Source organism: Bolinopsis microptera, chromosome 2 (genome assembly GCF_026151205.1).
Source record: "Bolinopsis microptera isolate Bmic1 chromosome 2, MBARI_Bmic_1.0, whole genome shotgun sequence".
In the NCBI taxonomy this organism is placed as follows: domain Eukaryota; kingdom Metazoa; phylum Ctenophora; class Tentaculata; order Lobata; family Bolinopsidae; genus Bolinopsis; species Bolinopsis microptera.
The window spans coordinates 19042114-19069822 of NC_087073.1; the positions used below are offsets into that span (position 1 = coordinate 19042114).

The 27709-nt window shown below is 39.3% G+C and overlaps 4 protein-coding genes across 5 annotated transcripts; 2 read left to right on the forward strand and 2 right to left on the reverse strand.

Moving 5' to 3' along the window:
• Positions 1 to 23307, forward strand: LOC134811860 (set1/Ash2 histone methyltransferase complex subunit ASH2-like). 2 transcript variants are annotated; one of them, XM_063818968.1, is made up of 13 exons: positions 1 to 62; positions 216 to 305; positions 601 to 689; positions 962 to 1041; positions 1352 to 1510; positions 1632 to 1783; positions 13476 to 13536; positions 13768 to 13912; positions 14166 to 14272; positions 14492 to 14655; positions 21412 to 21595; positions 22351 to 22491; positions 22680 to 23307. In XM_063818968.1, the coding sequence occupies exons 1-13, from the start codon at positions 7 to 9 to the stop codon at positions 22794 to 22796; spliced, it is 1545 nt and encodes a 514-aa protein (XP_063675038.1). In that variant the 5' UTR covers positions 1 to 6; the 3' UTR covers positions 22797 to 23307. The 2 variants fall into 2 exon arrangements, with proteins under 2 accessions (XP_063675038.1, XP_063675039.1); XM_063818969.1 differs by having other exon boundaries at positions 9 to 57; positions 22680 to 23240.
• On the forward strand, positions 7701 to 12429 carry LOC134811864 (uncharacterized). The gene is made up of 2 exons (XM_063818974.1): positions 7701 to 7825; positions 9669 to 12429. The coding sequence occupies exons 1-2, from the start codon at positions 7786 to 7788 to the stop codon at positions 11048 to 11050; spliced, it is 1422 nt and encodes a 473-aa protein (XP_063675044.1). The 5' UTR covers positions 7701 to 7785; the 3' UTR covers positions 11051 to 12429.
• Positions 17646 to 20427, reverse strand: LOC134810975 (uncharacterized). Its single transcript, XM_063817671.1, has 4 exons — positions 19910 to 20427; positions 19445 to 19639; positions 19068 to 19239; positions 17646 to 18831 (listed from the first exon to the last, which is right to left on the reverse strand). Exons 1-4 carry the CDS (start codon positions 20368 to 20370, stop codon positions 17821 to 17823), a joined length of 1839 nt encoding a protein of 612 aa, XP_063673741.1. The 5' UTR covers positions 20371 to 20427; the 3' UTR covers positions 17646 to 17820.
• On the reverse strand, positions 23216 to 27011 carry LOC134811855 (uncharacterized). The gene is made up of 4 exons (XM_063818950.1): positions 26474 to 27011; positions 25466 to 25660; positions 24945 to 25116; positions 23216 to 24728 (listed from the first exon to the last, which is right to left on the reverse strand). Exons 1-4 carry the CDS (start codon positions 26938 to 26940, stop codon positions 23784 to 23786), a joined length of 1779 nt encoding a protein of 592 aa, XP_063675020.1. The 5' UTR covers positions 26941 to 27011; the 3' UTR covers positions 23216 to 23783.
• Positions 27012 to 27709: the final 698 nt, after the last annotated feature.

Below are 27709 nucleotides of genomic sequence, written 5' to 3' on the forward strand. Positions count from 1 at the left end.
ATAGGAATGGTTGAGTCACAACCGACATCGGAGGATGAACAACAATTATCTCTTTGTGTATGGTTGGTATTTTAATTATGTATCAATAGCATTCCATAAATGTTTCTTTAAATAGGTGATCATTTTACAAATGGATTTCTATCTGGATACTTCTCTCATTTTATTGAGTTAACTATTGAGCTGACAAACAAACCTGAAATTTATCTACTCCTCAGCAATAAACCAAGAGATCTGGGCAGCATAGAGCTGGTATGTTCGGAATGTAAGAAATGGCACCACGCAGCGTGCACCACACTTTCTACAGAGTAAGTGTTCATCTAATTTCTCTATCAGGCGACATGAAATCGTAAATCTTGGGCACTTTCATTTATTTTCAGGCATTTCAAAAGAATTTGTCTAGTGTCATTTAACTGTTGTGCCTCAGATGTGCTTCGACAACTCGAGAAAATACATAATTATACATTATACTGTATACAATACTCAAATTACGATGTTTGATATTATAGTATATCATTGCTCTTGGCAATGAAACACGTTTTGTCACATACCAGTTGTTCACATAAAACGTGTATTTTCCTACACATTATTTCTCATTTTCAGGAACATGTTACCTTTCCAGCTGAATTACGTTTTTACGTGTAATAAGTGTCACGACAAAGCTGTCGATCATATGGTCAAGTCTAAATCAAGTAAGAATGTTTTAGCTCATACCAATAATTAGCTTATACCAATAATTAGCTTATACCAATAATTGAAAGTTCTCGGACACCCTTCTGTACGTGTTTCATTAATATTCGTTGACCAAATCAAATTAAATAACCACAAAAATTGAATCATACTACTACTAGTGTTATCAAATATTTTACCACTTTATCAGTTCACTTATATATCCTGGGAATATCAAGATGGTTTCTCTAGAATTCAGGTATAAAACATTATCACATTAGGCTGTATATTTCAGCTTTTTTGCAGGCGTGTATCACTACTCTTGGAAACCTGATGTTTCACAACCTTGGCAAAAGATACTATTGTAAAGATAAGGTATTTTAATTTGATTTAAATTCCATACCGGTGGTGTGATAGTGTGATGAATAACAAAATATCCCGGTATGATTCCCATCATCGGGGGGCTCGTCAATGACTGCTACTTTAAATTAGCAACCTCACCACAGTCCACAACCCTCAGTTGGAGGATTTTCTCAATGATAGTCATATCTTTCCTGCATTCCAGCACTGAAATTATTGTTGCAAAATGAACCAAATCATCAGACAGTACCCTTTAATCAATAACGAGGATTTAATTAATTTATATTTATTTAATAATGATAATACGAAGTTAACTTATATCCAGGATGTGGTACCGTTCATTGCAGAACATTGGGATCAGCTCATGCCGAACCGACAACAGAGTCTGAACTGGCCCACACACATTTACCGGGCTCTTACCACTGAAAGTGTCTTCTCCTCGGAGACCGAGGGGGAGGAAACCTTCTACTCACTTGCTGATGAGGTTAGTTGTTATTGTATTATTTAAATGTAAAGCAATAATACGACCTAGAAATTGACTTAAGAAAATTATAAGTCAAGTGAGTTTTAAGTATTCTTTAAAGTAAAACATTTATCATTCCTAGGATCTAGCTCAGATCAACCCCTTAAGAAGTACAACCGAGAAATTGGAAGGAAACCCCAGTAAAGGTGGCAAACCCCCCAACAAGAAAGGAGGCGCAGCTGGGAAAAGAAAAACTACTGATGGCAACGGGGGTCCAGGGAAAAAGTCAAAACTGTAAGTAGATCCAACTGTTGAATAAAGATTATAGTCGATTAATATGACTTAAGTGGTTAGGTGTATTGTTTGAACGGTTGTCGATTGAGGGAGTATAGGCAACAAGGGCGGAGGACAAGGGTGTACTCCACCCTTGTGTCGTCCGCCCTTGTGTCGTCCGCCCTTGTGTCCTCCACCCTATATGTCCTCCACCCTCATATCCATTATCCGGTTCCCTTTTAGGAGAGTTCCACCGTAGTGTACACAGCTGAAGTGTCCTATACCCACGGAATTCTGTTCGGTAAAAATGGATATACGATAATTATAAAATTACTAGAAAACCCGTGGTCACAAGGAGGAACCTAATAGTATTCTTTGGAAGTCAGTTTTAATTGTGTCACAAAGTAGTCATCCCCACCGAAGATACAGCCAAATAAAATGTTGCTCGTACTAAACACAGCGTAATATCAACAAAACCGATTAAAATTACGTTAAAACAATCATTGCACGTGCACGTGCGTGTAACAATCCTCGTTACCATGGTTATTATGCAACTACCTATTTCTTATTTATTTGCACGTGGGCGGTCGTACAGACAGACATTCTACAGAAATAATTCTTTGAATTATAGTAGAGATAACTTTGTTCCAGGTTGTGCTTGGTAGTACCACCTATAAATTAATTTATTATTTTTATCTTGAGCCATGACAGGGTGTCTCGCTTCTCCAATACCCGACCTATTTTGCTGATAACAATTTAAGGCTTACTTTGTATGAGGGTATATAAATCAGGTACTTTGTATGAGGGTATATAAATCAGGTACTTTGTATGAGGGTATATAAATCAGGTACTTTGTATGAGGGTATATAAATCAGGTACCCGGTCAACAAGTTATTAAATTTCTCGACCTGTACCAGCAATAGTAGCGGTATTTGTAGTTTTTCATCTGCTCTAGACACAAATATTTGATATTATTTACTGAATTACTGTGATACATCTGCGGACAACATTATATTGCATTTCAGTCCCAGCGTACACATTAAATATTTCAAATTTCAAGGTTTTAATATTTCGATAACTGGATAGTACCACGGCACTAAAAGGAACCTTGAATAAAATGTAAGTTTAATCATAACACTTAATAATATCTGACACTTAACCTTCCGAAGTAGAAAATGTTACGACTAGTACTCCTCTTGAGCGGGATGGTGGCTGTAGGACTGGCGTGCACGTGCGCTCCCATGGATTTCAAGGAGGAGTTCTGTGACGAGAACGACCTGGACGTGCCTGTAGTTCTTGTGAAGATTCTCCCTGACGAGGAAGAGGGCGGTGATAGTGGTGAGAAAATTGCTACCGACAGTGGCAACATGAGACCAACCACCAAACCAGTAACCACGACACCTATGGATGTCTCAACCTCTGCCCCAGAGGCGGAAATGGTGTATGTGCGTGCTAAGATAACCTACATCTACAGACAAGGAACGGAGGTTCAAGCTAAGAAGAAGCAGATCATTACTCTCAGCAGTCACGATGATGGTGGTGAGTGTGGAATTGCAGACAGGCTGAGTGAAGGCAGCGAGTACATTATGAAGTTGTCGAGATCTGACCCTGAGAGCAAGGAGGTTTATCAGTGTGACTTTTTCGCCGATAAAAATGGTCACGGTAGTTATAGTGAACCGCATCTGTTCTTCAAGAAACTAGTAAAGAAAGGGTGTGCAGAAAAGAAGAAGAAGGATAAGAAGAACAAAGATAAGAAGAACAAAGGAAAGAAGAACAAAGGGAATTAAGCTGAGAATCATGTGGGTTTTCGTCTTAATTTTATGAATCATCTTGATTTTAATCAGTTAATAAGTAATTTTAATTTTTAAAAGCATAATTATAACCAGTTGAACCATAGCTGTGGTGTATCAAAATGTCTTCCAAAGAGTTCTTTTGCAAAATTTCGTTTTGTATTTTAGTTATTAGGAAAAGTTAGTGTTCAAAATCGCAGTCTTTGTGTCTATATATATATATATATATGACGATAACATCGTTTACTTTGTCACGCTTATAGAATGCTCCTAACCATTAGTTGAACACTTTGCTAAAAAAGAAAGAAATACCGTTATATATATATACTAGAAAGCCCGTGGTAACAGGGACGAAGCTAGTAGTATTCTTTGAAATAAAGTTTTAATCGCATCAAAAAAGATCCATCTCAACCGAAGATACAGCCGATTTAAATATAAAACACTTTAAACACAACGTAATTACCACGAAACCGATCAAAATGACGGTAAAACAATCTTTGCACGTGCATGTGTGCATTAAAACACCGTTGCTATGGAACCTTTTGGTTGTTACCTAAATTCCTATTTTTCATCTAATTTGCACGTGGGCGGTCGTACGTACAGTGTACAGAATTTTCTGAATTATAGTAGAGACTAGAAAACCCGTGGTCATAGGGAGGAAGCTAATAGTATTTTTAGTTAGTAAATTTAAATCGCGTTAAAAATACAGCCGATTAAAATGTTGCTCGTACTAAACACAGCGTAATATCAACAAAACCGATCAAAATTCCTATTTCTCGTTTGATTTGCACGTGGGCGGTCGTACATACAACAAAAACAATTCTCTGAATTATAGTAGAGATATATGTATATATGATGTTTGTTTGGAGAAATCCAGTTTCAAGAGTACTATACCCGGGAGGGGAGCGTTGTACTTGAAAAACGGCGATTCTACAAACTTAAAATTTTATGCAAACGCAATCATCAGTGTTAGAATAACTTACTATTACTAAATCCATATTTTCCTTACAAGCTCCTTCATAAAATTAACTTAACTAAAACTAAAACTAAATCTAAATCAAAACGAAACGAAACGAAACAAAACGAAAAACAAGGATAATAATTTCTCTTCTCCCCTTCAGAAGATTGTCGTCTTTATTTAAAATAATATAAAGTTCTTCAGTAAGGCAGAGATGACAATCTTTCGTACCCCCCTTGTACGGATGGGCATGTTGGTTTATTTTCCAAGATATTTTATACGGGGTTTGTTTATCTTTTAACTCCCATACTTTCTTTTTATTTTTTAATCCAAATCTTTTCAAACAATACATAATTATACAGAAATGAATGCTTCTAAAAAACCCAGATATAAAAGGATTAAAAGTGGTTCGGTGTATTTTTTAAACGGTTGTCGATTGAGAGGGGGTATAGGCCACAAGGGCGGAGGAAACAAGGGCGGTACTTTCCTAGAAGCTTAGAAGGGTAGACACAAGGGCGGATCTCATGATACTCACTTTAAGATGGACAGTGGACACGAGGGCAGAACCGAATATCGTCATAAATAAATTTATAAAGAACCAGTAATTTAAACTTTTAACGTAATACAATTTGGTTTAACTTTTGTTCACATGCGTCAACGTACTTTTGATACATTATTTAATATCTTTTAGCTGTTAAAATATTGCTATATTCAATAATTTAATTATATCTGATAAGACTTTACTAGCAAAACATAGGGTTACACGGGTTTTTAATGTTTGTGGTTAAACGAGTGCATGATTTCTTGTTACGATGCTATCTCATATCACACAACTGTATGTGGGGACATCCCTGTGTGTGGTGCGTGTCGGCGTTACGTGTGTTATATGTTATTAAAGTAAGTTTATGCATATAAACAAAAATCAAATGGTATGATGTTACAAATTACTGGTTCTTTATTTATGAAGGTATTTGGTATCACCCTTGTGTCCTCCACCCTTGTGTCCTCCACCCTTGTGTCCTCCACCCTTGTGTCCTCCACCCTTGTGTTCTCCACCCTTGTGTCCTCCACCCTTGTGTCCACCGTAGTGTACACCGCTGAAGTGTCCTATACCCACGGAATTCTATTCGGTAAAAATGGATATACGATAATTATAAAATTATAACTCAGTTCCAGGCTGTGCTTTGAAGTACCACCTATAAATTAATTTATTATTTTTATCTTGAGCCACGACAGGGTGTCAAGATTCTCCAATACCCGACCTATTTTGCTGATAACAATTTAAGGCGTTTTTTGTATGAGGGTATATAAATCAAGAACCCGGCCGACAAGTTATTAAATTTCTCGACCTGTACCAGTAGTACAGCAGTTGCAGCGGTACATTTGTAGTTTTTCATCTGCTCTAGACACAAATGTTTGATATTATTTACTGTGATACATCTGCAGACAACATTATATTTCATTCCCAGCGTACACATTAATTATTTCAAATTTCAAGGTTTTAATATTTCGATAACTAGATAACTAACGGGCCGTGGTCCACGGCACTAAAAGGAACCTTGAATAAAATGTAATAAAATGTAATAAGTTTAATCATAAAACTTATTAATATCTGACACTTAACCTTCCAAAGTAGAAAATGTTACGACTAGTACTCCTCTTGAGCGGGATGGTGGCTGTAGGACTGGCGTGCACGTGCGCTCCCATGGAATTTAAGGAGGAGTTCTGTGACGAATACGACCTGGACGTGCCTGTAGTTCTTGTGAAGATTCTCCCTGACAAGGAAAAGGGCGGGGATCGTGTTAAGAGAATGACTACCACCAAACCACCAACGGGACCAACCACCAGACCACCAACCACCACCCCTCCTCAACCACGTCACCTGCATCAACCTCTGCCCCAGAACCGAAAATGGTGTATGTGCGTGCTAAGATAACCTACATCTACAGGCAAGGTACGGAGGTTCAGGCTGAAAAGAAACAGATCATTACTCTCGGTAGTCACGATGATAGTGGTATGTGTGGAATTGCAGACAGGCTTCGTGAAGGCAGCCAGTACATTATGAAGTTGTCGAGATCTAACCCTGGGAGCAAGGTGGTTTATCAGTGTGACTTTTTCGTCGATAAAAATGGTCGCGGTAGTTTGTATGAACCGCATCAGTTCTTCAAGAAACTAGCAAAGAAAGGGTGTGCCGAAAAGAAGAAGAAGGATAAGAAGAACAAAGATAAAAAGAACAAAGATAAGAAGAACAAAGGAAAGAAGAACAAAGGAAATTAAGCTGTAGTTTTTACAAGGATTATAGTTCATAACAGTCTATGACTGATAACTAGCATTTAAGTTACATGAATTGGCATGAATTGAAAATCAACGAACCAGAAACGCTGTGAATCATGTGGTTTTTCGTCTTAATTTGATGACTTATCTTGATTTTAATCAGTTAATAAGTAATTAATTAGTCTTTGTGTCTGCATACTTTTAGCAAAGAATTTTACTTGCTACTACCTATGATGAATACTAACCAAATTCCTTATTAATCTTGTAAATGTATTGGCTATCAGTCTGCTTTCGCTGTAGAATTATATTTATAATGGGATATCGGTAATCGAGAGAAAGAGGGAGAGAGAGAGGGAGAGAGGGCGGGAGGGCGGGAGGGCGGGCGGGACGAGAGAGAATGAGTGGGTTAAAAGCCATAGGGGATGTGTGGCCGTCATTACGATACCCCCAATGGTGTCACTATCATCGTTCTGGTAAAATATTGTCATATTGAGCAATGTTACGGGTTATATTTATCATCCAGGAATTCAATCACCAGTTGAGGATTTATTCTGATGAGACTGAAGTTTAGGAGATAATACGGATGGTATGAACGTAAAAAAGTGGAGAACACTAACTTTAGTAACTACTCAAAGTTGCAAATTTGTAAACAATTTACAAAATATGTGATGATTTGACGTATATCGTATAGAATTACTAATTTCATAGTCAAATCATGGAATATTTTGAGCGGGATGGTGGCTGTAGCACTGGCGTGCACGTGCGCTCCAATGGAATTCAAGGAGAAGTTCTGTGACGAGTTGTTACAAATCATGGAATATTTTGTAAAACGGAATACAAGATTTCGACTAACTCAATTGGTCGAAATTTCGTCTTCCGATACTTGAGTAAGAAATGAAGAATGAACTTCCTTAACTTAACCGAAGAGATACATTACCGTTGAGCGCTCTTTGTTAGCTGCTAATTTTCACGGAGAAGATACTTTGTATCACTATCAGAATATGTTTCTGCTTCTACTCTACCTGACGATCTCCGTGAACGGTTAGTTAGATAATATTATCAATTGATTTATGACAATTTTTCAAATTAGCTTCTTATTACTAATTAAAAGCTTGCCTAGTAATGAAAATTACTCATATTTTTTTTGAGTTAAAGTACAGACAGATTCGTCTGAAAAAAATCGATTAACCGACACAATGAGCTTTCAAAGGATTTTTGACATTTTTGAGTCCTTTGAGACCAACTTTTCCAAACCTTACCACAGCTATCTTTAGTTGTGAACATCGTAGAAGGCTGCAGATTCATCGAGGGTGTTTATCTTATCAATGAGAAAAACTGTCGTTGCTAAAGTTTCACGTCAGATAATCAATTAATTGGATAATTAATTCCCAATCTACTGTAGCCTCTGAAATAACATGTCTGAAACCTGTTATGACTGTGTAGCCTCTCAAATAATCTGCCAAGCGTTTCATATACCCCCATTAGGGCCTTGTATGCACGTATTGTGTCTGCTGGCGGACCTTGGGTCATGAAAATGATCAAGAAAGATCACTGATCAGATCCAGTTATCAAATCAGTAACGACTAATTGGTGATGTGATCTGTCACTCGTCAGTAGAATTTATTGACTTAGAAATGGGCTCAATCTATGTAAGGGTAGAGTTCAATTTGTATATATTAAGACGCAATGAAACTACCGGACCACGATCTTTGGGGACTTGCCACCCCATGGCAACATTAAAATATATATCGACTCTGTTACATCGTTACATTACATATGGTAGCTATGATAAATCACATTTCTTGCACAACTCGGCCTGATTTTGGGGAAAGAAGAGGCACGGTATAGAAAGGTTTTACTGCACAGAGGTGATCTCATTAAAGATGTTTTAGTCGTATAATTCAAAATAACAGGATATTTGGAAATTGGTAATCAAACTGTAGTCTGACACCAGATTCCTTAACTTTTCATGTACATTGTTAAAACCTCTTGATGACATAGAGGATTAGAGGCGCTTTATCAACAAGTAGGAGTTTGTGAGCAGGGAAAATAATAGCATCTTAACCCCACTTACACTGCATAATCATTGAAATCAACAAAATAATTTTAATTATTAAAATCATAATACAGCAGGCCAGCAAGTTAGTGGTTAGGGGTTACATGTTACGTAATCACTTTGTGGACAATTTTTACGCCCCCCCCCCCCTCCGTAATCAGTTTTACACATAGCTATTGTATCAAAATAAGTAATTACACTAGCGTAATCATTTCGAAACCCCCCCTCGGCCCTCGGCTGATTATGTAATATGTGAACGACCCCTTAGGTTCATTTTGTTTAATGGAATTGATAAGGCTGCACTGTAATTACTCTTGAAACTCTTACGAGTGGTTAACGATTTTCACAATTTCAGTTTCAATCCTTTGATTTAGTAATCCCTGAACCTCCAAAATCTGCTGAGATTTACTGAACATTACACCTATAAACTATAAATTTTGGTGATTTTAGTATTCCCGAAACGTTCACTTTTCAAAGTTCTCAAACAACTAATTGTGCAATTTGATCTCGAAACATTTTTTAAGTGAAAAATGTTCGAATTTTTTATAAAATTATTACCTTTCTCCCCGTTTTATGAAATTTCGATCACTTTGAGCGACGTGGAAAAGCTATGAAAAGTTTGTCAGCAACAAAGGACACCTGCTGGGACTTAAAATGTTTTTAAATCCTTTAAAAGCTTGTTATGTCAGTAAATAGATTTATTTAATCAGCCTGTACTTTCACCGATCTTCCAGTGTACATTGTGCTGTCCTCTACATATTTCTCGGATCCATATAAAAGTTGAAAAAGATGTTAAAATATTAGCTGTACACGTGGTTATAATTTCAGGAATCGCAGGCCTCAACTTTCATCTCATGAAGACCAATTCCTACACCATGCTGTCAACAGAAAGTGATTACGGTCTTCTGATGGTCGATGGAGGAACAGTCTACCACAGCGGGATGAACTCCGAGACGCTGAACTGGATTTGTCGCATGTTGGGCTACCAGTCATACAACGCTCTGACTACAGATGGCGGTTCCTGGCATCAGAGCTTGCCTGTCAGGTATCGATATCTTGAGTGTTCAGGTAGTACAGTTCCTCAGTGTCGATATAGAAAGTACGGAGATTACTACAGTTACTCTCTCTTCATCTACTGCAACGTTCGGTCCCAGAAAGGAGACTCTTCCCAATTCTACCTTGCGGGCAAAGACAAGCAACACACCCAGAAAGAACACGGTCTGCTGATGTACAACGGAGGAACAGTAAGTGGAAAGAAATTCGATGACTCAACAGCGGAGTTGGTGTGCCGCATCATGGGCTACGAAGGTGTAATGAGCTGGAACCTCGGTCGAAAATATATGCCGGATCAGAAAGACTTAGATATAAGTCTTAGCAGCGTGAATTGTCTATCTAAGGATAGAGCATTCCCACTATGCACATACGGAACAGATGTCACAAATGCCACCCATGATGAAGATGTCTGGTTGTGGTGTGACATGCCAAACACCGACATCCTCGTCTGTCCCCCTGGACAAAGAAAATCCGGCAGCAACAAGTGCTACGAGTGCGGGCCCAATACCTACTCCCCCGAACCCAGCACCAGCACCTCCTGTCTCTCCTGTCCTTCAAGATCAACCTCCCTCACCGGATCTACCTACTGCTCCTGTGATGAAGGCACCTACATGAGTTCTGACCATAATGAATGTCTGGAATGTCCCACAAATTCTACCTCACTGAACGGATCATCATTCTGCTCATGTGTCGCTGGCACATATCTCTACGTTGACCTAAGCAGTTGTGTGGCGTGCTCAAGTGGTACAGTCAGCAAGGAGGGCGGAACAGCTCCAGATGACTGTGTGAGTTGTCCTAGAGGATCAGTGCCACTGAACAACGGACAAGTTTGCAGCTGTGAGAAAGGATATGGTTGGGAATGGGGCGTAGACATGGAGCAGTCCTGTAAAGCATGTCCTGCAAACTCTTTCAAAGACAAAAGACAAGGGATCTGTGTTCAATGTCCTGACGAGGCAACCTCCCTCCCTCTCTCTGAGAGCTGTCAGTGTTCCGGCGGACTATCTTGGGATGGAAAGACCTGTGTAGACTGCACTTCTCTAGGTAGCAGTAGTGCAGTGGAATGTGTAACTGTTCCGCTGGAACATTCTGGAGTGATAACCAGTGCAGACCCTGTTCAAGAAACTTTTTCAGTGGGAATCACTCCACTGTTTGCCTAAAGTGCCCCATAAACACTGTATCTGACACACAATCCTCTGAGTGCTCTCACTGTTCGGTTGGATACGCGTGGCAAAACTACACTTGCACCGAATGTCCAGAAAACTATGTTGGAAACGGAGCCGTGTGCAGTATTTGTCCAACAGAATCGGTGCCTCTCAAAAACAAAGACGTTTGCAGCTGTGAGAAAGGATATGGATGGGTATGGAGCAATAGCGGGGATGGGTCCTGTAAAGCATGCCCTGCAAACTACTACAAAGAAAAAGAACAGGGAACCTGCATAAGATGTCCTCACGAAGCCACCTCCCTCCCTCTCTCTGAAGAGTGTCACTGTCCAAGTGGACTATCTTGGGATGGAGAGAGCTGTGTGAACTGCACTTCTCCAGGTAGCAGTAGTGGAGTGTGTAACTGCTCTGCGGGTACATTCTGGAGTGAAGACAGTAGCCTGTGTACACCCTGTCCCACAAACCACTTCAGTGGACAGTTCTTCTCTCTCTGCTCAAAGTGCCCTGTCTTCACAGTATCTGAGTCTGAATCCTCTGAGTGTTCCCCCTGTCCTAAAGGATACTCCTGGAAAAATGACACTTGTATTGAATGTCCAGAAAACCATGTTGGAAACGGGGCTACTTGCAGTGTTTGTCCAGAAGGAACCTCTCCATCCAAAGATAAAACTATCTGCCAAAAGTCTTCTGTTGACGCTCTGTCGGTAGTTAGCTTAGTGTTGTCCATCCTGATTCTCGCCATGGTGATAGGAATCATCCTTTACATCTGGAAGGAAAAAAGAGAAAAAGACCTGCAGGAAGACATACACATGGTTTACCAGGCTGAGCTCTCAACCACGGATGCCAAAGTTAGAGGGCGGAGATGTATGTGTCCCTCCTGTCCCTGCAGTGAAGTAGCCAAACCTGCTCTCCCAAAAAGAGGAAACACCCTACAACAAGATGATATCTATGCTAACAACTAGCACTCCGAAAAAACCCCATCTTATCCCCTCTAAAATGCCCAAAGTCTAATGTAGAAACTGAGATAGAATAGATTGTTCAAGACTTATCAAACCTTCGATTTTGAAATTAAGGACACTTTGGGGACAAACTCTTGTTTTAGAACTCTTGAATAAACTTGTTTGAAATTGAATCGACTGATTATTGATATTTAACATTATGCTTTAAATACTACATCTTTTAGGTGGTTACCTGTTAAAATATTTGATTTAAGATTGGATTGTTATAACACTATTATTTGTAAAATTAGAAAAAGAGTTATTAATGTTGCATTGGGTGTAATTCCAATTTAAGGTTGATGTTGAGTTTGTCAGCATGTCTGATTAAATGAATCTATTTGATTGTTAATCTTCGACTGTCTCATACTTTCAACAATATCATTTGTTAAGAATGAATAAAATGTAAAATAAAAAAAGGTATAAATGCCGTAAAGTGATTTTATTGTACGTTGAGATTGATTTTGTGTTACGTAGTTCATTAATAATGAACATTTGACTGATAAGTATTTTAAGTTTGAATTTGAATTGTATGGTTCAATGATTTTAGTTTGATATTTTAACATGAGTTTTATTTCTCCAAACTTTCTATAAATATATTTCGCACCACCTGTCGAATTCATAATGGTTAACATTATATGTAATCATTGTAATCGTAATAATCGTGATCGTGGATGTTGTTTTCCAACCGCTGTCGCCGAATTTTTGGCCAAAAATGAGTCTCTGCACCACCACTGATATTGCAGCGTCTGCTTCTGATGATTAAGAAATTATCTCAATAATAAATAATTATCAAAATTTCATCATTGTCTAATTTATTGAGAAATGCAATAGTAATACTGCTCTATACTAGTAAATGTTGCTTGTGAAATTTTAAATTTAACTCGACAGACAAGGATGAATTCGTAGTAACTTACAGTTGTTTTGTTTGAATTTAATGGTTAAATGTCATGAATTTTCTGGCCTGGTAAATGTGCTGGATGGTCCGAGCTCCGAACGAGTGAGAGGTCTATGATATAAAGACCATCTCGTTATCAAGGAAAATTGTACTGGCCTTTCGTGTTCTTAGTTCCAAGAAAAACTGTGGCTTTTCTTTCGTATCTTCTGATCATTGGCTCTCAACATGGCTCCACCGCACCACTTGCACCGGTTAGAGTTGCTTTGACTTAGAATTTCCGGAGTATCTACTGAAATTCAACAAGTTGAAAAACAATCATTAGAAAATAGAAGACGACCAAAGAAAGGAACTGGATTTGCTACAACGGCACTGATAATAATAATAATACCGTAACTATTACACGTATGACTTCTACCCTAAACCATACTTATCCCCAAACACCGTCTCGTTTATGACAAGAAAGGAGGCAAATCTTCTGGAAACGAGGCTCACATTATGAAGGTTAAACTCTAATTATCACCACATATTTCAGGGAGGAGAAGAAGGAGAGACTCTCAAAATGGGGTTACCCTCTAGAACATCCTCACAATAAGGTGACTACGCTTCTTTAATAACTTCATCTTCTCATCTTATTGCAAAAATTATTAATTTTACGAAATTACTGTTCATCAAAATAGTCAGTTTGTAAAATCTATCTCTAACAGACTGTGAGACTGTTAGTAACAGTGCCCTTAAAAATGTGCAGTCCACTAGAGATTAAGATTATCTTTCTCACAAGCAGCAGAATAAATCACGTGCCTCACATGACACACCGTCCTTCCCAGGATAACTACAGATACACCCTCGCACAAGCAGACCCCCTAGCTGGAGATAACTGGGAGCAGGAGCTAGCTGCCGGCAAACCTCTACCCTCCAAACACTATCGGTGTAAACTGTCCGAGCACGTCCTGTTGGCTCTCCATGACAAAGGTAGGTGATGTGGTTATTTATGTTAGAACTTACCCGTGGGCTCATTAAGACGGAATAGTGGTGTTTTAAGTACATTTTCTTAACCATAGAATACGCTTTTTGGTTTAATTAAGTTAGTAGTCCTCAGTTTTTCTACTTTTCTAACATTGGTGATGAGCTGGTGATTCTTATCATAAACTATGGAATATGGATGACCCTCACTTTTACCGGACTCTATGATTTAAACTTAAAGTCTGACTCGTTACCACACCAGCACAGCAGATAAAGGTGGACGATGAGCGCACTACCGTGTCGGGGGAGAAGGGGTACTGTTTAGTTCGGGCAACACACGCTGTCAAACATGGGTCCTACTATTTTGAGGTGCGACTTTAAACTTCTGACTGAGAAGAGAGGCTGTGTTTGCTTTCAATTTCCATAATATTATCTTGTCTTATATATTTCTATTCACAATTACACATATTTATTATTTAATAAAAATTGGTTTCTTTGTTGGGCAATTAGGCTTTTATCTCTGCAGTCTGCACTCTGTTGGTATGAAAAGTTACCCAATTCAAGATCCCAACATTATAATCATTGCAGTGCACGATAAAGGAGATGCCTGATAACTCAGCATGTAGGATAGGATGGGCCCAGCAATATGCTAACCTACAGGCTCCGTGTGGGTATGACAGGTTCGGGTACTCTTGGAGGTCAAGAAAGGGAACCATATTTCACAATAGCAGAGGAAAACGTTTCTCCAGCGGGTTAGTCTTCAAAATAGTATATACGATTTGTTATTGAGTAGACCTGCGTGGTAAAGGCTTTTTTCATTGTACGTGTGTTTCAGTTCACAGAGCCTATAAGTGTCTCACTCTTTGTTCCACCTATTAAACATACAACAGGAGCTGTACAGAGCCTGTGTACTGAAGCTAGCAGTTTCAATGTTTTGTTTAACTTGCAGTGCAGCAAGGACTGAGGACATCCCGACTAGGTACTATAAATAGGTTTTGGAAGTATTTTTTGTGCAGATTACGTGTACGATACTTAAGACTGTGTTCTGAACTCTAGGTCTTCCACCCTTAAGTCCCGGACTCCTTGAGACCCTAGCTAGATGAACAAAATAATAGATCTCATATCTTATTCAAAATTCAAATGTTAAATCGAACAGTTGGTAACCAGTAATTTAAGAAAACAAACAACTCACTCCTGATTGTGATATCTCATAAGTCAGGAGCCTACATTAAACATTACCGGAAAACTTTAATTGTGCAATGAATATAATATGTATGTAAATATCAAATATCAAATCAAATTCTACGAAAGAGAAACTTAGGAAATGAAACATGGGTCAGTTCACAAAATTTCATCAACAAATTCTTATCCTATTAATGTTATTTTATACATTCCTGTACTCTTTTTAAATTGAAAACATTCCACTATATGAAAACAAATGAGAACGGATTTAGAGCTTTCCATTAAATGAGTTCTCTATAAGAAATAATCAGAAACTATTGTCTAATTCTCAAGTTCATCAGCTAGCGTCCGCTGATCTGTTCAGATCAGTAAGTTCTCAGTATTCTAAGAGGCGATTGTTAGTCTACTCGAATAATTATAAGTCAGTCCAGTAATCTTCTTCGCTCCCCCTCCTCAACAGACCTCCCATCTCCAGCAGCAGTACAGCACCTCATCAGAGGGGCTACTATCATCTTTATCCTGGATTTGAGGAACTCCCTGAAACTGGAGAGAGTGAGAGTGAAGATGTAGAAGTTAGCCACTACACCCAATATTGCGATAAACCAGGCAGTTTTGTAAAGGTAAAGATTGTCTGAGAAGTATTGGATGCTATAATAGATCGCCAGCGGGAGAGCAATTATGATATGGACAGATACAGTAAGCAGCACTGTGATAACTCCTTGCCACTTCAGACCTCCTGGAACTCTCTCTGCAACCCTCTTTGCCTCCACTATCAACACCACGCTGCTAACTACAGTGACTGCAGTGCAAGTTAGTACGAATATTCAAACTGCTATGCTGTATGTTACACACCCTGCTGGGCTCCAGGCATCGAAGGAACAATCATAATCGCAACCATAGACCAAATAGCTGAAGTAAACACCACCTTCATCTCTAGCGATAGCAGCAACTGGGAATATCAAACTGTATGCCCACATACCACAAGCTGCTAGATGAGCAGCTTTGCCGGAAAATTGGATTGCTCTCAGAGGATATTTGACAAGGAGCATCTTGGACAGAGCTAGAGCACTTATCAGCTGACAGATAACTACCGCACAGCTAATGTTTGCAAAGTAACTTAGATAACAGATAACTTCTCCAAGGATCCATTCGTTTGCAGCCAAGGACACTGCACCTGGCAAAATACTCAACCCGGTTAAGAGTAAATCTGCAACAGCAAAATGCTGGATAAAGATAACCAGAATCTTATGAAGCTTTATCGCTTTGTATCTCATGGATCCAACCAAAATGAGCATGTCCCCGATTATGGATGAAATGGATATGAATGATTTGTATCCGACAAGAAGTTGTCTATCCGTCCTGTCGTGAATCCCATAGAGGGTGTAGTTATTATACTTCATAATGTCGCCTTCAGCGGTGGAACTGCACTACGAGATCTAATACAGGTAAAGGCAAGTGTTAGGCTGGTATCAGAGGTATGTGGATCTTATTTACATGAGTAGATAAATTGAGTACTGAGTAGGTTATTTTTACAATGTTCAAGTTGCACATGTACCTAGTAACTACATGGGGGAAGGAGGGCTGTACATTTACGGGAAAGAAGGAAGATGTTTCCCCCCAGGAACAAAATAATGGAGAGTAACATGAAATAGGATTGAACAACATAACCACATACGAGGAAATAGCGTCGTCAATTTCCTTCAGAGTTCTACCTTCTAGTTCAAGGCCGAATACATTAAGCTGGATTATCAGTTTCTTCTGTTCCAAGCAATATAGTTTTGAATTGACCGATTAGTAAGAATATTATGTTAACCGGCTACATAAATCTTACGCAGTACACATATTGAAACACAGCTCCGTCGTGATAGTCAAAAAAATCTTATCCACTCTTACCTTACTCGGGAATATTACAGCGGGTTAATTTATGACTGGGAAAATTAATGACTGGGAAAAATATGGCGGAATTTTCCAAAACCCACCAAGCATCAAAATGTATTACTATTAGTTTACCTTACTCGGGAACATTATAGCGGGTTAATTTATGACTGGGAAAATTAATGACCGGGAAAAATATGGCGGAATTTTCCAAAACCCACCACTTTATCCCAGTCATAATATACCCGAGTAAGGTAGATACCGTTCTAAATTTACGGTGACTTCCACCTCACAATCTGCTGTTGTAGCACCCTATCATATATACAATATTTTGTAGCACCCTATCATATATATAATATGTTGTAGCACCCTATCATATATACAATATGTTGTAGCACCCTATCATAATATATATAATATGTTGTAGCACCCTATATAATATGTTGTAGCGCCCTATCATATATGGCCTTGGCGAACTCGGTGAATGTCCTTGCTGTACGGCAGTGTTAAACAAGGAACTGAAACCGAGGGGTTCCGTTCAGGCCCTTCACACTTAGTTTCTGTCTGGTTCTAATATACCGTTACAATAATGACTTTAATATATAATATTATTATACTATTATATATATATATATATAATATGTTTTATGTTATGTGTAAATTTGCATCAAAATCGGTTCAATAGTAAGTTGAATTTGTTAATAAAATTAGGACGTGTAACCCGCCAAATAAAACCAAAACATTTCGTCATCGTCTAAAATACAGATTACAGAGCGACTGCCTCCACATTGATAAATTAGTTCTTTGATATCTATAAAAACAGACTATTGGAACCCAGCGTAGGAGCAACACATAGCCCACTACTGGCACCCAGCGTAGGAGCAACACATAGCCCCGCAGTATTCCCATATCCACTCCGTCTGTCCCCTAGAGAGAGCATCTGAAAAGACACAGTCAGGGGGCGAGTATAGCTCCGGACAGTCTAACAGATCCACCCTCTGAACACCACACTGGTCAGTTTCCCTGCCCCCGCATTTAGGGAGTGAAAAGCAGTATTCCTTGAGCTGGCCATTAGTTGTGTAGCAGTACGGAACTGAATCCACGACAGTGTTCCGACAGAAGTTGTGGTTTCCTCCTTCTAAGAGACTTAGTCCTCGCTCCACAGTCATGAACATGCCTTTGTGAGCAGATGCTAGCCAGTTCTCACAAGTTTGCCCTGAAGTGGTGAGGGACCTGTTGCCCGCGTAGTCCGCTCCGTTCCCTGAAAAATCGTCCCCTCCCAGCATAATACAGGATGGTAATCTCCTGGTGTCGGGCTTGAAAACATTCTGTATATCGCAGTAACTTTCCTCCCCCACTAATGTGTACCCACTGTCACATTGCACCACGACTTTCTCTTTAGGCTCTAGAAAGTTCCGTGTGTTCATAATCTGTCCATTAGCAATAACTGGAGGGTAACAGTTGCCCGTAGGTGGGGGATTGTACCTCACAACTGTCCCAATGGGGTTTCCCTTTACCTCAGCGCAGTCTCTCGGGTCTACCTCGCAGGTTACTTGACACTTAAGTCTTACAGCAGGCACTTTTGAACAGTACTTTCGGAAAACAGCACATTCACCGGGGTAATCCTCAATATCAGCACATTTAGGTGCTCCGTCAGGATAGCACACCCCGCACGTGTACCCACAGCGATCTCTCACAGATTTATAACCACAAAGGTGAACCACGTTGTTGCAAGGGTAGTCCAGCATATCTTCACACATGGTAGCTTCTCCAGAGCGTCTCTTTTTCCTGCTGGGGAAGTTGTAGGCGTTAGGTCGTCCTCTCTCCTCGTCTTCCTTCTGTCTTAGTTTTGTGAGTTCGGACTCTATTTCCTGGTGAAAATATGGGTTACTATTGTTCAGAAATTTTGTGTAACATTTTAAAATCTCAATCCAGGTTCTATATACGATTCAACTGTAGTTATGTCTACATTGAACCTCCAAGCTGCAATGCCTTGTTTAACTAGCCGTACAGCAAGGATACTCTTCTAGACTTAACATCCGTATATTACGGTCCCTATATTGAAATTGAAGTTTATAATGATGTCGGTAAATATCATCCTTCTTACCGGTAAACACTTTTGTGTTGCTGTTCTACACGTCTTGGTTTTGCGACAATATCTAGGGTAGGTTGATGGACACCCAGTATATCGGTTGATGCCTGGCTTGTAATACCTAGGTGCCGTATCTAGCACTCCCATATTATGTTCTATCCCACATCTGTTGAGTCCTCTCAGGATGCTGAAACAGAAATCATTGAAAAAAGAGTCCAAAGATTCTATTCTTATTCACATTTTACACCGAGAATAACTTATTTTTACAAAGCTAAAATGAACAATAAATGACCGGATATTAAATTTTCTCGAGATCTCCTAAACAGCTAGTAGATAAGATCATTGCACTCAAGATCTCCTAAACAGCTAGCAGATAAGATCACAGCACTTACCGGAAGTATCCGTTTTCGCCCCACAAATCTCCATTACTGGTCCTCACCCTGTAGTAGCTCTCGGTGTAGCCGACAATCAGAACTTTAACACTACACATCTTGGATCGGTGGCCGTCAATAATACCGTCCCTGTACTCTCGGTAGGAGTAACACGTGTTCTGCCTTGTGTCAATACATGATAACACGCTGCCGTGCCTGGGGAGATTTTGGAATTGAGCCAAAAATAGGCACAGTACTATAACTTTAATGCAGTTTAATCTATCCTGCGAGAGAATTGAACCTTAGAATAACAATAAGTAGATAATATTAGGCTTATTTGGCATTCAGGCGATAAGTATTAAAATTCGTAAAACTAAATTATCGTAACGTGCTAAAAATCAGTTTCGCCCCACAACCAGAAGTCAAGACTATAGTAACTAACCCACTAGACTACTTCTAGAATATAAAGTAACTTTTTTTTCTTACGACATAAATTCCGCCTCAAATTCAGCTGGATCTATTTTCCTGTATCCCAGGACCCTGATGTAGAGCATAGCGTCAGGAGAGGTGGCAGCTCTACACGTGTAGGGCATTGACCGGTAATTTGTGTACTTCTGAGCTGGCGCCAGTCTGTCGTTCACTGCCAACCACTCAGCGTACTCGCTAAACCTCCTCTCTTGGCACCCTCCAAAGTGACAGTCGACTATCTCTTGCACTGAGAACTCCGTCGAAAGTCCGGACATTATGTTGTTTGCAATCTCCAGAGCTGTAGTCAGAGCAAAGGCTCCAGTAACTTTGCAGGGCAGTGCTCCAACAAGGCGTACATTCCGCACAGGACTCAGATCGTAGTAGATATCTTCTATGTCAAATCTGTACGGAGCAGGGTAGGAATAAGCCCACCTCGTAGCTACGCTTACAATTAACAACAACCCGAACTTAGCGAACATTTTGTGGAAATACGGTTAACGAGTGAAAAAGTTGACTGTGATTGCAGCTAAATACTGCACGCCTTTTCTCGTAATGAAATCACTCAATGATTTTAACTCTATCTTTGTTTGATTGAATTATACCATTGGTAGAATAACTGAATCCGCTGATTTCGTTAATAGCAAATTGACTTTCAGAGATTTTGTATTTATAAACGTTTAACACTTTTTAAGAATTAGGGAATCCTAATTATGGAATCCCATAGCCCTTTGATATTGAATAGCCCTCATAGCGCGATCAAATGAGTACCTTGTTTACTCAATACTTCACGATAAGTATCACGACTTCAAATGTAATAATGAACGATACCAATTATTCTGAAAATCTATCGGTCGTATTCCTCGGAGCAGGTGTGCACTATTTTAGGGTCAATGTGCAGATTTCCGGTTAAGTGTTTCGTCTGGCATTCGTCTTCCAATTATAGTGCGCCTTGAAACCTAACTGAAGGACACTGATTTGAATTACCTCATTGCTTCACTAGGGACACGTGTCACTAGATCAAATATTAAAGGGCGGTGTGGTATGTTGCCAGATATTTTGGGAGCGTAGGTTATCTTGTTATGGATAATTCTTAGCTTTTTCTATCAAAAACAAATCTTATTCCTTCAAAATGTTATACCGCTTTAAAAAACTATAAATCATCGTCCTGCGCTGCATGACGGGTGCAATAATCGGTACGTCACTTTAAAACATAAATTTTTAGAAAAATGTATTATTAATATACGGTTTCTGCTTTGACTTGTCAGAGCTAGTATATGATATTCTAATACACCACCTGACCGGATATCTTCAAGATTAATAACTTGACAATGATGTTATTCATTACGCAATGCTTTTTCTCATTCTATAAATGGTGACCGAGTTATGATTTGTTTGCTCCGTTTTTTAGCTATGCATTTGCAAAAGCCACCTTATCGTTTATTATAAAATCCTCCTGCTAAAAGAAGGAATTGGCTGAGACCTAAGTGTCACCGACACTTTAAAGAGTCTGTATTTACCAGGTACGGAGTTGGTGACACGTTAGGTTTCCTGATAGTCCTACCAAAAGCGCCCCACAGCGGCAGTATGCTCCCTCCCTCCTACAAAGATCAAGCTCTGATAAAGTTTAAGAATCACCTCTATTTTGAGGAGAAGGATGAGAGTGAGAAGATAGAAAAGGCGTTAACCCCGCTTCCAAACAGCATGGTATAAAACTTTCTTCTAATCATCATAAGAATTATCGTCTTTAATGGTTTATTAGGATCTCCGCCATTATTTTTTTCGCTTCTACCTTGCGAGACATATTTATGTCCGACATAATTCTGGTGACCTAAATGATTTTGGAACGAAAATATGGGAATTTCTATCATGGTATTTGGGGATTTTTTTTCATCTCCTTATTTTACAAAAATGAAACCCAATATTTGAGAAAATTAAATACAAAAATCTTCTCTAATCAGCTGTTTCATCTTGTGAACAATTTTTCCGGAGCCTTTGAAAGTTAGCCTCAACTTAACTTATAATACTTCAGAGGGTATAGGAGACCGACAGTGTTTGTTAATCCCGAAATTTCACCGCCGTGGCCAATAAAGTAGTGACAGCTTGCTTATTTTTAATGGAACGTGTCCAAAATCATTTGTAAAGCAATTCATGATTGAATTCTAGTGTTCATTAATTGTTTGATGAATCATACTTATAACTTACTATATTGATAAGTTGATAGTAAATCGATAAAGTCATAATTAAGGAAAATACGTGAAAAATAATTTGGGAAAAATAATGATGGTGACCTAAATTTTGGTAGTCCGAAAATATGGTGTTTTTTTTTCGAAAAACCACCGACTTTCGCACCATTTAGATATGTCTCATAAAGTATTTATCTTTAGTTTGAATAGGAGAGATCGATAACGGTCATACGCACAGCCGATTTCATCTTATAATTTCACCGTTATTCATTTCAGATAAAGCTGTATAAAAACGGGAAGTGTGAAGGTACTGCTTGGACACAAATATATGGGGGCGCATACTTTCCTTGTGTTTCAATTTACAAGAACTGCTCAGTTCAGATCAACTTTGGTCCAGAATTCAAGCTGAAACCAGAGGTTTGTCTAGTGTCTAACTCTAAAACCTTTCTGTACAGGAATCTTGATCTCTTTAAAGAGTCGTTTTTAACATAGCTTTAAAACGGTTATATATCTTACGATAAGTAAATATCAACGATATTAATTGATCCTATCACCATTATGACAATGCAATATAAGATTTGATTTATCATGTTGTAACTTCGCAGGGAGACGATCTGGGAGACGTGCGGCCAATTTCAGACTTAGCAGCAGTGAATATCGTAGATCACACGTTAGGCGACCTGCTTTACCACGTGGAAGATCGTATAAACACTGACACGTGACCAGAACATTGCTATTAGCTGTTATTTTAACATATTTCAACTTGTTTTGATTGAACGTGCTTGTTGGAGAACAACCAACCCATTATGCTAGCTGGATTCTTTATCTGAGATTGTAATTTCTTGTTCAGCTGAAGATCGGTGATGTGGACAAGTAAATTAGATTGAAGTTAAATATGTAATTTTAATAAACAATGCGGTCACTGGTTGAGCTACAGGCTACTGGTTCTCTTGAGCATAGCGGCATAACATATTTAGTCATTAAGTTACAATTATATTTACATTTTCATCTTTTTAAGATTTATTAAGGTCTAGCACCCATTTCATTATTATTTGTTATACCCTATTGTTTGTTATCATTTAAAACCTGTTACTAATATTATTGTTATTTGAGATAATGTGAAACAGGTTTATTGTTTGTTCTCGAATAATATTAGTTTGCACTTGAACGAACATATTTTATATATTGTACATAGTCATTATTTTATTTGACGAATTCCTCGAATTACCGATCAAAGTGAGTCATATCAAAAAGAAATATTTCAATCTAGCACTCAGAGACTGAGCAATAAGCCAAAACGTTTGCACACTGACTTATTGGCTACCCGTCCCTGTATTTAGCAATTTAAACCCAAATATTTTCTGTCCAACCAGATTTTTAGAACATCTTGATTTTATTAATGTCATTCATGCTCATAACAGTAACATAATAGTGAATAATTTAGAATTGCAGCATTTTCGGATTGATCGAAAAATAGTACGGCCTGAAGCATCGCTCATACCATTACCAATACAATTGCAACTGAGAGCGGGTGATGTTCCATGTGGCTTGTAATTTTTAGGCCCCGTGTTATCATCCACAACTGTTTTATATCTTAAAGGTCAATACTCAGGAAATATGATGGAAATTCCAATTGTTATTCACAATCAGAGATATTACACAAAAGTCTGAATTCTTAAAATCTGTCTCTAAGTCTATTGTACATCGTGTTACTGGCATCGGGCATAAGAACAACACATCGCTCCACAATGATCCCAGATCCATTTCTTCTGATTTTTAGCAAGCTCGTTCGTAAATATGCAGTCAGCGGGGGAATACCGTTCCATACAATCGTAAATATCAACCCTAGGAGCACTGCATTCGTCATTCTCATCTCCACCGCATTTTGGAAGGGAGAAACAGTACTCCATCATCTGTCCAGACCTCGAAAAGCAGAAGGGGGCAGGTTCTCCAACTACATTTCGGCAGTAGTTGTGGTTTTCTCCAGAAAGTAAAAGCAGTCCCCTCTCTACGGTCCTAAATGTCCCTCTGTGGGCGGCCTTCAACCAGTTATCACATGACCGTCCTGACGTTGTGAAATTCCTCGCTCCTTGATAATCTGCTCCGTTCCCCACAAAGTTCTCGTCTCCCAATTTAACACAGACGGGCAGTCTCCTTGAATCTGGTCTGAAGACGTTTTGAATCTCGCAGTAAACACTCTCGCCCTGCAAGTGGTAACCAGCATTACATCTCACCTGGAGTTTCTCCTTCGGTTTGAGAAACACCCGTCTGTTCAGGATGCGACCGTTTTGAATCTCCGGAGGGTAACAGGTTCCTACGGGGGGAGGATCCATCTTGACTATTCCAGGAGTGGTCCGTTTATTGTCCGAGCATTCGCCCGGGGGTACCTCGCAGGTCAACTGACATTTCAGTTTCAGAGCAGGTACCATCCTGCAGTACCGCTTGTAGCTCGCACACTCTCCCGGGAAATCCTCAGTGTCCGAACATTTAGGAGTTCCATCTGCTTTGCACATGCCACAAGTTCCACCGCATTTTTCCCAGATGGTCTTGTGAGCGCAATGTCGCGAGAGAGCCCGACATGGGTAACCTGGGTGATCTGTGCATTGGTCCAGAGCCGGTGTGCTTCTTTTCCCTCTGTTTTTACTTTTAGTTGCCTGGTGGAAGATGTGTCAGTTTCCCCCCTTGTCCCAGTACAGATTTATAATTGAATGAATATTAATTTCATTTTAATTCTGTCATGACTCATCAGTATTTCGGATAAACGATCTCTCCGACTAATGTTTGATATAAATAATCACGGTAATAATATTATGGTCTTGATAACAATATTATAATAAAGTTGGAGAGATCAATGAACTATTCCCACGTACTGTCATGCAGAATTGGCTATTAGTTCTGCAAGTTTTAATAGCTGAGCAGTATTTGGGGAAGTTCGCCGGACATCCGGAAACAGGGTCAACTCCAGGCTTGTTCCTCCGTGGCTCTGTCACCAACACGACCATGTTATGCTCGATTCCGCACTTGTTTCCTCCTCTCAGAATTCTGAAGCGTTTTAGAATTTGTACATTCCTGAATGCTGGTAAGCTTTCTGAAATTACATGCTCTAAATTTACAGTACTTGACTTCCTAGGAAAAGTTATTTTTAGGCATACTTTTTAACTTAGTTATGTTATATTTATAAGTTATGCAACCCATGTCTAGTGTCCACGTTGTCTGTGCAGCATAATTTTACCTGTTATATTACATCGGGGGTGAATATTAGAATGGCTGTTCTTGCACGTAATTCTAAAAGCTTAAACACGCCGATCACGTTGCAAGTAGAACTGTAGAGTGTAGCTGTAAAAATACTTACCGCATTACAAAATAAACTCCATAAAGTATCACCGCTCACCTGAAGTAGCCATTCTCTCCCCAGTTGGGCCCCTTACTACCCCTCACCCGGTAGTAAGTCTCTGTGTAACCCACAATCAGCACCTTTTCTCCACAAAACTCCGAACTTTCTCCGTCTATAATTCCCTCTTGGTACCTACTGTGGGCCCAGCAATTCGTCTGGCTGGTGTCCATGCAGGCCATCACACTTCCTTGCCTGAAGGTTGAGATTCAAGTAGATCTAGCTAAGACGACATAATTAAATAAACTGGCACATGACTCCTTAGAACATCAACAGTCAAGGTGCTCATGCAGCGCAAGTAACAAAATTTAACTTCTAATACAAATTGTTGTTGCATATTTTTCATATTTAATAATGATATAGATTTTGGATGATGATTAATCACTCGACTGTCACGTGACTTTTTCAACCCGTTCTCTAGTTGGCCCTGAACGACTATTCGAAACCCTATAACCGTAACCCAACCCTAACCCTCACCCAATCCTTAACAAAAGCATATGCTGAAACCCTAACAGTAACCCTAACGAGAAATTAGACTCACTTCCTTATACGGTCATATCACGTGATCGAGACAGTTTTTCGCCAATATCTTGTCATGGGGAGCTGGAGCATTTTAACCCTATGTCATGGCACTTATGGGGGGTGATTCGGAATCAGCGTCCAAAAATACATCGATTCAGATTGAAGTTGGTTTTAACTGTCGGGGGCCCTTTTAGAACAATCTCGAAAATCGACTGTCACGTAGAGTGATTTAGCACGCTCGATAGATTTTGAGGGGGTAGGCAGTAGAGACAATAATCTTGTCTTCACTGATTGCCAGTTTTATTAGACGTAGACGGTAGAAACGTATTTAGATAGAATTTTTTATCGGTTATTACTTGAGCCTGGTTACTGGAAAAAGTGCACACGTGAACTAGAAAAATATACCCTACCTCCCAATCAGTAGTCTATTCCATATAATGAAATATATTGAAAGTAAGAGCACTACGATTACTAAATGAAGCTTACAATGTCATCTCAGACTCGAACTCTGCCACATCAATAGCCCTGGAGCCTAACACCTTTATGTTAGTGAGAGCATCAGGCGAGGTGGAAGCCCGGCAAACGTATCCCGTCGATTTATAGTTCGTATATTTGTCCACTGGAGCAAGTCTGTCGTTCACTGCCAACCACTCAGCGTACTCGCTAATCCTCCTCTCGTTGCACCCTCCAAAGTGACAGTCGACAATCTCTTGCACCGAGAACTGTGTTGACTCTCCAGAGGCAATGAAATTGGCAATTTCCAGAGCTGTGGCCAAAGCGTAAGCTCCAGTTACCTTACAGGGCGTGGAACTTACCCTTTCGATGCTCCCAACCTCGCTTAAATCAAAATAAATGTCCTCTATATCAAATCGCGGGGGAGTTTGGACACCAAGGGAAAGCAAGCCCCGTGTCACAGAACACACAACCAAAAACAACCCGAATCTAGCGAACATATTACTGAAATGATTTTACAAAGGGCAAAGGCAGCTACATATATACGCTCTCTCGATCGCGATCGCTACTCAGTTGGGCTTTAGTCCGTTAATTTAATCATTAATAACCCAGGGATTGACTTGAAGCCTTATTTTTCTGTTATTGGGTTAGAACACTTGTAAATTCCTTGTTCTCTTCTAATTTCATTTCGTGCACAAGTTTGAAATGCAACTCCTCGTGAAATTCTATAAATTATCTATGTTGAACCGAAGAGTTGTTGATTACTATTTATAGTGTAAAATGTAAAAGGATCGCTGTGAATAGTGAATACCCTTGTCTCGAAGAGTAACAAAGCTCAAACCTTAAACGTTATAAGATGAGATTATGCATCAATATCCATTATTCAAAGAGACATTCACTGTTGTTTTGATTTAGTTATCCACGTAGCAGATCAGAAAAGCTCCCCGAGCAACGTGGTAACTTAACTATTTTCCAATGGCCAGCTGCCAGCGCTTGATTTCATCCCCAAATATTTTACAGCAAGAATCATTGCGCAATTTCATCGTATGCTCTTTCCAATGAAACTCGTAGACCCACAGCCATAATTTTGTTTACTTGTCTCTAGACTGATAGCGCGCCGCAGATCTCTATAAACACAAATTATTCATCGCGCGTGCAGTAAACTCAAATTAAGTCCTAATTTGTTACCGAAATTTGGCAACTATCAACATCATGACACAATTAAGTCGCATGCCCAGTAAATTGCTAATCAAATGTACGGCACTAATA

Coding starts and splice junctions, on each gene's coding strand:
- LOC134811855 (XM_063818950.1), bottom strand. CDS start 26,940: ATGTTCGCTAGATTCGGGTTGTTTTTGGTTGTGTGTTCTGTGACACGG. Junction 25,661..26,473: donor TTCGAGTCTGAGATGACATT/GTAAGCTTCATT, acceptor CTCAACCTTCAG/GCAAGGAAGTGTGATGGCCT. Junction 24,729..24,944: donor ATAGCCAATTCTGCATGACA/GTACGTGGGAAT, acceptor ATCTTCCACCAG/GCAACTAAAAGTAAAAACAG.
- LOC134811864 (XM_063818974.1), top strand. CDS start 7,786: ATGTTTCTGCTTCTACTCTACCTGACGATCTCCGTGAACG. Junction 7,826..9,668: donor CCTGACGATCTCCGTGAACG/GTTAGTTAGATA, acceptor TTATAATTTCAG/GAATCGCAGGCCTCAACTTT.
- LOC134811860 (XM_063818968.1), top strand. CDS start 7: ATGGTTGAGTCACAACCGACATCGGAGGATGAACAACAATTATCTCTT. Junction 14,273..14,491: donor ATGGGTCCTACTATTTTGAG/GTGCGACTTTAA, acceptor TAATCATTGCAG/TGCACGATAAAGGAGATGCC. Junction 14,656..21,411: donor GGAAAACGTTTCTCCAGCGG/GTTAGTCTTCAA, acceptor TGTATTTACCAG/GTACGGAGTTGGTGACACGT.
- LOC134810975 (XM_063817671.1), bottom strand. CDS start 20,370: ATGTTCGCTAAGTTCGGGTTGTTGTTAATTGTAAGCGTAGCTACGAGG. Junction 19,640..19,909: donor TTTGAGGCGGAATTTATGTC/GTAAGAAAAAAA, acceptor AAATCTCCCCAG/GCACGGCAGCGTGTTATCAT. Junction 19,240..19,444: donor GGCGAAAACGGATACTTCCG/GTAAGTGCTGTG, acceptor TTTCTGTTTCAG/CATCCTGAGAGGACTCAACA.